Source organism: Bolinopsis microptera, chromosome 7, assembly GCF_026151205.1.
Source record: "Bolinopsis microptera isolate Bmic1 chromosome 7, MBARI_Bmic_1.0, whole genome shotgun sequence".
In the NCBI taxonomy this organism is placed as follows: Eukaryota; Metazoa; Ctenophora; class Tentaculata; order Lobata; family Bolinopsidae; genus Bolinopsis; species Bolinopsis microptera.
Genome location: NC_087078.1, coordinates 7,102,398 through 7,115,042, shown reverse-complemented (window position 1 = coordinate 7,115,042; position 12,645 = coordinate 7,102,398). Strand labels below are relative to the sequence as shown.

Below are 12,645 nucleotides of genomic sequence, written 5' to 3'. Positions count from 1 at the left end.
GAATCTCACGTTAACGGTTGATACAAAATCTCATGGCAAAGCATAGATATAAAACGGATCTTTCCCACGCTTATATTATTACCCGTGATAAATAATAGATCTAGTAGATCTGGGGACGTGAACCATATTATATCTGGCAGGTGGCACTGATTAACCGATTAGCTTCTAGCAATCGACCTATCAACACCCAGAATCCTTGTCACGTGTTTAAATAAATATGTATCATGATCTGTTAGATCTGCGTACTTATCATCGTTAATAAGTGTGGGGACCGTACAGTCTGTAAAGCAATTAAAAGGTAGCGTCCCAGTGACGGACTGCCATGAGTTTACCGTCCTACTTAAAGAGCTGGATACCTCGTAACTACTTTAGACGACCGAAGTGAAAATATTATCGTACGATTAAAAACTGTAACAGTTGACCATGACCTGAGCCTTGTCAGCTTATGATGATTTCGTAGTTCAGCAGAAGTGGGATTGTCACCTTAAAGATAGTAAATCCGTCTGTAATACAGATACTGTAATCTAAATGAAAAATATGATATTCTGTGAATATGTATTTCTGGATCTTTTAAGGGGGGGGGGGGGGGGGGGGGGGGGGGGGTTCACCCTGATTTTTTTGTGAAACTTGGTTTCGAGATAGCAGTTGACCAACAAACTAGGACCAGTGACCGAACTTTTGAGGGGGTCCCGGACCCCAACCGCCAAACGGTGCCCGCGGGGCAGCCACGCCCATATTTGGTCCAAATTAGGCCCAATTTAGCCAAATACCCTGAACATGCCCAAAATCCAGATTTTAGGTGCTCTACTTGTAGCTAGTGATTCCCTGAACTCGTATATGAATTTTCATCAAGATTGGAAAAAAAATGACTGAGTTATGAGCAAAAAACCATATGACCATATTTGGGCATACGCGCCAAATTTGATCGATTTTGGCCCATAAATTGGTCTAATATCAATATTTTTGAATGATACCAACTTTATATGGAAGGTAAGCCTATACTACACATTATCTATGATTATCAGCTCAGTATCTACCTAATTGTGGATTCTATGTTCAAATAATCGCAAAAAATGAACAAAATTGCCTATATCTCAGTTCGCGATATTTGCAAAACTGACTTCGCTCAAAACAATAGAACTCAATAGGGTTTCAATATTTTTTCATGAAATTTTCAGAATCAACGTAGAATTGTCTCATGACCTTAAGTTTTGGGACAGAATTTTGAGTTAGGCCTTTATAAAAATTTGGCGGCCAAATTCCAAAATTTGCACTGCTAAATTTAGAATTTGGCCGCCAAATTTTTAAAAAAAATTTAAATTTAGAATTTGGCACGCAAAATCCAAGTGAATATTTGTCGAAGAGCGACATTTATAAGATCTAAACACTTTAGAAATGTCGCTATCCGACAAATAGTCGGAGACAGCAGTTTATCCTTCATCAACTGATTATATACTGCACTCTGATTGGATATTACGCAATGCGTGATTGATTCACGCATTTATGTGACTCGAAAACGTTGAAATTGGTACCTACAACCGTTCCATGAAAACGTGACGTGCACAGTGCATACGTAACCTGGGAACCTGTGCAATCTATGGACTTTAACGGTTATAATTTTACCTCTCCTGTTGATCCTACGATTTGATTGGATACCACATATTACCTGGACACGTGGTCACTGGTCACGTGGTTTAGACATGATTGATACTGTAAACATAGTGTCTAGTGCACGCGATCATGTGATATGGATTCTGGACCGATAGGTAATATCTCTAGATTAAACAATCATTAAACTTGATAATCGCTTCATTAACTTTAAATAAGACACGAGCACACGTCTTTTAGGTGCTCTACCACAACGGTTAAATACAAGCAAATCTTAATTCAACAGTTTCTCGAGAGACAGAGAGTTGTAGATTTACTGACAGATCTCTCTGTCAGAGAGATCTGTCAGTAAATCTACAACTTAAACTACAGTTCAAATATTAAGACTTGCAGGTAAAGTGGCACCTTATAGCTACTCTTATTGACTTATGTCGCATCTTTTCGGTCTGACAAGATTATTGGAAATATCGAGCTGCTCCACCGCAATATAAAACGACATTCCAATGCGAGAGAAATACTCAAAATTGTCAAATCTTCCAACATTGAACAAATATTCAAATGTTGCTCAATGATGCTCAATGATGCTCGATGTAGTGCAAACTTAGATTGAACCAGAAAATTCGGGGTTAAAATACAGGATAGATAGTAGATACCACGATAAAGATTCTTAGCCTATAAAAATCTGGTTTGATTTGAGCGACAAGATATAGAAAATAGTTTGACCCACCTTGGGGTACAAAAAATAACAATTCGAGCGTCAACAAAACAAGAAATATAAGACAAACTTTTTAGAAAGAGGCAATGATACTAGCAGGAGCCTCTTTTGTATATCAGACTGTTCCTGACACTTCTACCTCCTCAGATGATGACCGGAACTCAGACGACTATTTCTACCTCCGGATTAGGACTGATACTCGGACCTTCCTCTTCCGGGAAAAGGACCGGAGTTATGTGTCCCTCTGGTACGACGCTCTCAAAGCTACACAGGTAAAATGTTTGTCAGTGGGTACCCACCCCGAAATATCATGCCCCTGCAAAAGACCAAACATACACAAGAAACTAAAATTGAAAATACCGTTCCAAAAGTACGACGCCAAAAAATGTTTGCGCCTATATGATATGTATATATCTGGCGCAATAAACTTTTTGAATCGTTTAATCCGTTTAATCTGTTTTATATAATGAAAATTACTTTTTATTTCTAATACTTACGGCATTTTAGAGCCATCCAATCACAAATCTTCTGATTAATTTAAGCTTACGGTTAGAAGATTAAGCTTTAAGATTTCGGGAGATTAAAACTATATAAATGCGTAAAGTTCGATCAACTCGCAATTAGCAATGGGTCGATTGTGAAATTATCTGGGATTCCCATAGTAAAATTAACTCATTAATCAAGGACAGGGATTGATTGGATTGACAACACCTCTGCTGTAGATACTAGAGAGTCTGCAGTTCTGCAGAGAGCTCCAATAGTGAACTGAACGCTGAGGGTGGTGGTTTAATGTTTATGACTCAAAGCATTTAAGAGAATTTTAAATGATTTGGTAGTTTACTGTTCGACTCCTTTCCGCCGAAAATGAACATGTTATTTCACAATTTGAGGACTTGAGGTACATCAGGATAAACTGAACCAGTCCAGAGCTGATCACGACCAAGGTCCTCGCGGAGCTCCAATCACGGATGTCGGGCCTATGCCATTCGTTCAGAAGTAATCTTGAAAAACAATGATCCCTGAATTGTGCAGCGACTTGTCAGTAAAAAATATGTCGACTAAACCACTGTCCACTAATTGTCGCAGACAGGAGCAGTAACCTATTTTCGATTGAAAGTCGAGAGCATCATGGAAATGGAATTCCGTCTAAGGTAACATAGAATCCCGTCTCAGTCCCGTGATTAGGTACTGGTTTTTGAGGCACTTGCCATCGGAGGGAAATACCCACCGAATTTACCAAGAGCTAACCAATCTTCATGCTGGATAAATCTGCTGCACAGCATAGGAGTTGAAATTTGGGCGAGTTGTATAATAATCAAAAAGCTCGTAATCGTGTTGCACCAGTTCTTTATATTAAACAAATATCTGAGCATCTCTAATAACTGTATTAGCTCAATAAACAGCAAACGGTTGAGCATCGCGTTGAGCATCGCGTTGTATTAAAACGATAGAAAATTGGTGCAGAACCAAAGAGCTATCTATTAGCGCCCTTAAAACTCAGATAGTCATGTTTACCTGGAATAGTAAGTGGACTCTAAGACCTATAACAGTTGGCAACAACATTATAGGTCTTTCCAAGTCTGCTAAATTTCTAGGAGTGACCTTGGACAGCAAACTCAACTTCAATGAACATATCATCAACACCACCAAAAAAGCCACGGCATCCCTCATGCAATGTCGAAGAGCTGTCGGCCCCACATGGGGTATGAGCCCCAAAACATGCAAATGGATGTACGCGGCTGTCATCCGTCCAATCCTATCCTACTGCTGTAGTATATGGATCAGGGCCACTCAAACGGACTATAACGCGAAGAAACTCAAACGTGTTCAGGCATTGGCACTCAGAATGATGTCTGGTGCCATGCCAAGCACACCTTTTATCGCATTGAATCACCTCACCGACACTTTTGACATCATACTGTTCCTGCAAGGCGAAGCAGCAAAGGGTGCGGCCAGGCTACAAGCTTATGGCAGCCTCACTCTTGAAACTATCGCTTTCAGGAAGGGAACTATCAAAAATCATACCACTATCAACAAACAATTCATGGCAGACCTCATTATCCCACCTAGAGCAACGAGAGACCTAACAACACCAACCATGATGCTGGGACGGCACTTTACCGTCACAACTCCTGGAGCCGATACCACTGAATATAGAAATTCACTTCAAAACACCATCGACAACATTACCAGTGAAACGATCACCTGCTACACTGACGGGTCACTCACAGACTCAGGATGCGGGGCTGGCTATATCATCACAACTAACAACAATAACACCACCCTTGAAGAAAGATCATTCAAGCTCCCTGATTATTGCACTGTTTACCAAACAGAGCTCACCGCCATCATTGAAGCTTGCAAATATCTCTCTACCTATACCAACACACATATCATCATATGGTCTGACAGTCTCTCATCTATACAAGCTATCTCTGCGCTTTCGACGCGAAGTAGAACTACAAGAGACTGTTACGACTCTCCTAATGCACTCGGATCCAACAACACGCTAGAGATACGATGGATTGCAGCACACATCGGATTGTGGGGGAACGAAAAAGCAGATGAGCTGGCCAAGCTTGGTACAACCAGTGAATCCACTTTGAAGTGTCCAATTCCACAATCCTACATCAAGCGTCAAATCGACAACAAAGTCAACAGACTGAATCAGGAAACTTGGTTAACTGACGGTCCCAGACACACCAAACTGACACTCGGCCACAAGCATGCCAAAATCATCAAAAACCTCAACACTACACTCAGCAAAATAGACAAGATTACAGAACTGCAGTTCACCTCATCACGGGTCACTGCGGCTTAAACAAACACCTTCACACCATTTGCAAATCAAACACCAGTGCTTGTCCTATGTGCGGCGACGGAGAGGAAACTGTCTCACACTTCCTTGGACAGTGTCCAGCTATTGCCCAAATTAGAGGTCAATATTTCCAGGACTACTACCTCTCTGTCAATGACATATTCGACAACCAACACATCACCACAATTGTCAATTTCGCAAACCGCACCAAACGCTTAATTGTGCCGGAAGAGCTGGATCAGACCGGGGTGACTTAAAGTATTAGCTCATATGCTGTCTCGTCTCGTTTTACTTTTCCAAACCCAGCTGGCATTTAAGCGTATCATTTTGACTCATATATCATCTTACACCATCCTCCACCAATCACTCTGATTTCACCGGCAACCTTCCCCAAGGTTGCCACACCCCAGAGGTAGGCAGAGCGTCTCAATGCTATCCTCTCGTGGGCTATCTTGGCCCAGCCTCTCTTTAAAAAAAAAAAATCGCGTTGTATTAGTGCTTTTCATGCAACAAGTAAAACAAATCCTTTATGTCATGTTTCCAGGGTTTGGACTGGAATTTCCCGCTTAAAGAACCTCCATCACGTTACATTACATAATTTTCTGAAACATATATTACATTTACAATAAATTATGCAATATCATAACATTACAATCAACAAAATAAATTTAATCGCAGAATCTCAAATGCAAATAATCGTAAATTAAACACAAAAAACAAATTAAACATGCAATAAATGAATATACGAATGCGCATCTTTTGTCAACTTACTCCTTCATAAAATTAATTTTTGACAAAAAAATTTTTTAGACGGTAAAATAATGGTTACTAATTTATAAGTCACAAATAATAAATCAATACAAATTAATCACAAATACTAGAATAATTAATAGATATTAGGTAACTTATATAACTGAAAAACGATATATGTCGATACAAATTACAAAATAATATTAGGTGATTGAAACATTTCAATAAATTCATCATAAATATCACTACCATATTTACCCCAAATATTTAATCTTGATTTATAAAACTTGACAAACTTGTTGCGCAAAGCAGCTAACTTAAATCCTTGCGCAACCAATTTACCTAAAAGTTCGGTAACACAATTTTTGAAACCCTTAAGTGTCGAATTAATTCTGGCTAATCGTACTAATTGAGAAATAAATATTCCATAAGACAAATTATTTGGAACGTTTCCATCCAAAAAAGGATAAGATATAACTTTAAAATTATAATCTTTTCTTTTATCATATAACGTCACTCTAAACTTTCCTTGATAAATACTAATGTTTAAGTCTAGATAGCAACATTTACGAGCCGAAATATTAGTATTATTTACTATCATTTCCTTAGGATAAATATCTTCTAATACATTCTGTAATAAATTGAAATCATTAAAAACTATCAAATCATCTTGATAACGAAATGTGTCTTTTAATCTTTTTAGATTTTCTGTATCCCCTTGTTCTATCAAAAGTTTAATATATTTATATTCGTAAACATGTAAATAAACATTAGCTATTTGTGGTGCTGCATTGGTACCCATTGGTATTCCAATAACTTGTCTATAAATTTGACCCTGATAAGTAACATAAGAATTATCAATCAAATAATTTAGACATTCCAAATGTGTATCTTTAGAAAAATGAACTTTATTTTTACTAACATTATCAGAGAAATAGGCCTTCTTAGTATAAAGATTAGGAATAATATAAGACTTATCTTTAAAATCAAATACTCTTTCTACAAACATACGAAGATTATCCTTCAATTGAATATGAGGAATAGATGTATATAAAGTTGAAAAATCATAAGTACTGACAGACTTTAAACCCTTCTGGGTATTATCATAACTAAGAAAATCTAAGATAGGCTCATTATTATCAATAACAAAATAATCATTTCTAACGTGAAATTTATTATCATATATAGATTTATTTTTAGCTGAGTGAAGCATAGATTTAATACAAATGCTAAGATAGACTGATAATTGTTGTAAACTACTTCCACTACCAGACGTTATATATCTAACTCCGACTGGCTTTTTATGCTGTTTTGGTGTAATATATAAATAAGGTAATTTGCTATTATCTTCATCAAATTTAATACGATGTTTAAGTAAGAATGCTTTATGCTCATTAATTATATCATCTTCTGAACGAATAACTTTAGTAAATGTATTCGATGATAATTCCTTTTCAATCATACTAATATAGAACTTTTTACAAACAATAGTAATATTATTTTTGGCTTTATCGGTAGGAACCAATACAAAATCTTTATGAAGCTCATCTAAATCTGCTAAGACTTCAACATCTGATAATACTGAATAATAGGGATATGGTTTAGCTCCTTGCAGTTGAATCTTCACTTGCTCTATGATTAGTGTTTTCCACTCTTGAAACTCTTCTATAGGTTTATGCCATAAATTAGACAATTTATCGCAATAGCTTTTGAGTGCCGTCTTTACTGATTTTAAAGCTTTTTCAGTACATGGTTTAGCTTGGTCTCTATAATTTAATCCCTTCATTAGGAGATTACGAAGTTTATCATTACTGATCATTGATAGCTCTCCTGTAATGACATGTTTATGAGTAGGGTCTGTATAACGACTTGATGCACAATTACATTTCAATGTTTCTGAGTCAATGTTAGCTTCATTATATACTTTTTTGTAGTTAAGTACTTTAGATCTGATTGTTGGAGGGTATTTATAGGACAATGTAGGTTGCTGATGATACTTTGACTTGAATGGTGCAGCTTTAGTAACTTGTTCCATTTTAAATATCTTTCGAAAATCAATATACTCGACAAATTTATTAACATAATTAACAACAATAAAAGAATTTGATTTACTATTATTCTTACACGCTAAACCCATTCTTGTAAGGTAAAACCATGATAAATCTTTAACTAAGAGAATTTTATGAAATCTATATGTCGTTATACTACTATTAAAATTATTAATATAAGATATAGCTTCAATATATACTAATTTAAGTTGTTTCTTTTTAAGATTACATAGATTAGTACGAATATCATGCATATCAATCATATTATCATCATCCAGCAAATCTTCATAAAATACATCGATATCAAATTCTTGTCTTTCACTTACTATATTACTAATGAATCTACCTCCACGTCTATTTATTTTAACTATATCGAACTGACTATAAATCGTTGTTTTAGAGTTCATCACAATATTGCAGGCATCTAGTATGTTCTTCTTTTTAACACGAACGTTGAGACCATATGGGAAAACTGTATTTAACTGCAACATACAAGCTTCTTCAATATCTTCTCTTTCTTTCAATGTATTATTATCAAAATTTATCAAAATTTATCAAAATTTATCAAAATCTATCAAAATTTATCAAAATTTATCAAAATTTGAACTTAACTAAAAGAAAGCTATCTGTGATTTTGATATATTTGAACGAGCTCAGTCACATAATATAATTCTTATACTGCATTATTGCAGTAATAACTGCACAGAATAGATTATAGAAGACACCATCCCCGCTCCCTAACACCATCAACCTCACTTCTTCAGATATTCGGAGTACCTATTGACAAACAACCGAAAACTCAAAACGGTATCCCCGTCCTCGTCCACAAGTGTGTTATTTTCCTGGAAAACAAGATCGACACGGAGGGGTTATATCGGATATCCGGGGTTAAAACCAGGATAGAGAAACTCAGACTACTGTTCAATCAGGTTGGTAAAGTTAGATGTTGTGTGGTAACTGATAAGGGTGAACCAGAATATTGTGGTGTTGTATTTTATTGTGCTGGTTACACTCAACTAGAGATACGCTTTAAATAGTATGCCCCCCGCTATCCTACTAACAAGCGAAACGAAAAAGAGAAGTTATTGGTGCCCTACTAGTAGCAACCCTACTAGTAGCAACAGTTCATAATATTTTAAAAAGGGTCCTTTCGTCACCGGGAACGGCCACTAAACAGCTAAGAAACATGTCCGTGCTACATAATACTAAAGTGAAATATGATAAAGTAGGGAAAAGAACAATAACCAGTGCACAGCTGTTTCAGTAATTTAGTAGAAATTAAAATATGAGAATTATTAAGTACGTGCTAAATCGTAAACTAGCATCTTTGTATCATGTTTTGTTGCATATTTCATGAGAATTGCTGAGGTTTCCTTAATTCAAATATTTTGGGAACGGGTAACGCGACAGGGAATGAATTTGAAAAATGCGAAGTATTCGCAAATCGGAATTCATCACTGGGTGAAAGCTGTGGTATATAAATTAAATACCAATTTAAATACCACGAGTTACCTGGTGATGAATTAATCAGATGGCAAGGATATCTTAAAATTATTTTATTTTTGAGGGGATTGATAACCATAAATGGCAACCGCCAGAGAACTTGTTGATCTATGAATCATTGTGTATTTAGCAATAATTTTATGTTTAACGATTTTTGATAATCTCAGGAATTTTTGTCCTTATTCGGATATCTTACTTTTAATCATCAGCTAACCTCCTCAGGTGCCTAATCAAACAAATAACCAACTTACCCCACAACAACACGAGGTGACCCTGTCCAACTGGCAACTAACCCCACAACTATTTCCAGAATTTACACGAGGTGACCCTGTCCAACTGGCAACTAACCCCACAACTAATTCCAGAATTTACACGAGGTGACCCTGTCAGACGAGCACCACGTGACCCATGACGTCACCAGCATGATGAAGCAGTACTTCAGGGAACTGCCTGTCTCATTACTGGGTCCGTGGAACCAGCAGCTCACTGAGGCTGTCGAGATTGATGATGAAACCGAGAGGCTTTATCAGATACAGGTAAGGAGCTAAGAAACTTTATCAGATTTATCAAGAGAGAGACTCTTTGAGAGTCAAGTGCGCTCTCCCTCGTTCGTCAATGCATGTGATGTTAGCTATATCTTGGTTATAATTATGAAATTGTAACTAAGTAAGCTGGACAGTCCCCGGTAGTTACGATATTTCCCAGAGGTTGACATGAAATTAGACTTAGCTATAGCACAGTTCCATCTTGATTAATTGAGTGTCTGTTGCCCGGCAGCACGTATAACTAAATAGTATTACGTTGTAACTCAGTAAACTCAGGTTTGTAAGCTAGATATTGTTAAAGCTGATTGGTTTTTTATTGTGGCTCCGCCATTCTATACTCTTATATCATCTGACAAAAATAAGGACGCTTAATACTCAGATTCTTAGATATTTCCACCTCCACTATTTATACTTCTCTAACACTGTACTTCTACTTTCTACCTTCTCTATCGACTAACACTGTACTATTTAGGATCTGATATACGAGCTACCGGCTACAGAATTCCACACTCTAAAGTTCGTTTTACAGCACCTTTACTCAGTGGCACAGCAACAGTCAGTCAACAAGATGGGCAGTGAGAATCTAGGTAAGCCAACAAGATAATAAAAATGGTTCAGAATTTGGTTATTTGAATAATGGAGTCCATTACATGGCCATAACTCATAAAGGATTGAAAAGATCTTGAGAACAGAGCAGCCAATAACTACTTAGTATTTAAGGGTCCCAACATTCCACGCCCCTTGTGGACCATGCAATTGAGGTTGTGAAATTAATAATAATGAGAACGAGTAATCAGTGAAATGAGCTGCAATAACAAAATAAGACACATCAGCATCATACAAACGAAGAGTCCAGACTCCAGACCCCAAATGGGATAACATATCGAGTAGTTATCTGAACATGATTGTATCGCACCCTGGATATTCTAGAAGTAATGGCTTCTCCAGAACTGAAGACCTAAGTTTCTTGTAGCAATCAAATCAAACCTCACCACATATTTGAATATTGAGGGTACTAGAAACATGTACGTGGTTTTACGTTATCAGAAAAAGTATGTGATTTTACGCTATCAGAAATAAGTCGACAAAACTTTTTGCTAAGAGTTAAGGAAGACCACGTTCATTTAAAGTAAACGAATAAAGGTTTAAATATTCGCGTTTAGTTCAGAGTGTAGACGCATATTGCACAATGCACACAGTACACACATATTATATTGATGGATAATATGGAGCAATAATTCCTTGATTTGACAAGACTTGGGCAGAATCATGATGATAATGATATATTATTATAGCGTAAATTTGTGCGATATCTGCACTGTATGAAGGTACTTTAGCTTTCAACTTACGAAACAATTTCGTAAGATTAGTCTTAATATTTTAGGTCCATTAGACTTTAGAGCGATATTTTATATGGCCTAAATTGTCATCAGATATCACAGCGTATTCCAAAGAGGAGATGGGAACTGGTGAAAATGCACCTCAATGCTATATTGAATATTGACTTCTTGAATCGTCATCTAAATTTCGTAAATGTTTCATACATTTAAACCACTCCTAAGACTCTAAGATAAATAGAGGCCGCGTGAGCACAAAACCAATTGACCCTCGCAGAATAAAAGTAAAAATGTCATTTGCTAGGAGGAACTGTAATCGAGCGTGCAATCTGGTAAATATACAGCATCTAATCTGAGGACACTGGGTACTGTTTCGTGTTTACAATGATCAAGGTTTTACTTTTAGTTTTTATAAGAAAAAGTGATATTTTGCTGGATATTTACCAGACTGCACGCTGCTTGATTAGATGACAACAAAATTTTCTACAAACAAGCAGTATGATGGGGGGGTACCAATGGCATAAATGGCATAATGGAGAATTGGCCAATAAAAATTTCCATTTATGCCATAAAACGTATGCCATTTTTGCCATTTTTGATATAATACATTTCTATTTTATTTATTTGTCATATGAATCTTTAACGATCATTCCAAGCGTTATAAAGCATGAAACATGTCTCTTATTCAAGTACTAATAATAATTTGCGAATTTAAAGTCAAATATGAAGACCTAAATTCATGGCATAAATGGAGAATTGGCCAATAAAAATTTCCATTTATGCCATAAAACGTATGCCATTTATGCCATTTTATGCCATTGGTACCCCCCCCAGTATGATTGACGTTGGGCTTTCATACTATTCAACGACCAGTTATCGTTATTTATTAAAAAAAGTTATTAATTAAAGACCTGCTGAGACACTCTGAGACAGCAATCATATTACGCCAATCAAATCAAATCACATCTTAAGAAGAGTTATGAATTGTTTTACGCCGGGGTCGTTATGAATACCAGAATATTATTTTATTTTGCAACCACAAGGACTCATGGAACGTATTTTAGGCTTTCTATAAGTATAATCTCTACTTTAGTGAAACCAAAATGTAGACAATAAACTGAAATTTGACTTAGTCACCGTGTTAGTGACTTCACTCTAAGAATGACGCAGAGGAAATGAATATTGAGAAACCGTCATCCCTTTTGCAGTTTCAGAGTTATACGAGACTTAGCTATTATAGGAATATTAACATAGTAAACTTGGAGCGAAATCCCCTGGAAGTGCTTAAATGGTTTTTAGTCTTTGGTAGTAATTGGTTCTG

The 12,645-nt window shown here is 36.4% G+C and overlaps 1 protein-coding gene across 10 annotated transcripts in view; it reads left to right on the top strand.

Moving 5' to 3' along the window:
• Positions 1 to 12,645, top strand: part of LOC134818803 (arf-GAP with Rho-GAP domain, ANK repeat and PH domain-containing protein 1-like) — a 113,660-nt gene that overhangs the window by 88,777 nt on the left and 12,238 nt on the right. For all 10 annotated transcript variants that reach the window (XM_063828457.1, XM_063828456.1, XM_063828455.1 and 7 more), the window contains 4 exons: positions 2,471 to 2,595; positions 8,704 to 8,868; positions 9,808 to 9,978; positions 10,460 to 10,574. In XM_063828457.1, coding sequence (XP_063684527.1) covers positions 2,471 to 2,595; positions 8,704 to 8,868; positions 9,808 to 9,978; positions 10,460 to 10,574 — 576 coding nt within the window. The remainder of the gene's footprint in view (positions 1 to 2,470; positions 2,596 to 8,703; positions 8,869 to 9,807; positions 9,979 to 10,459; positions 10,575 to 12,645) is intronic.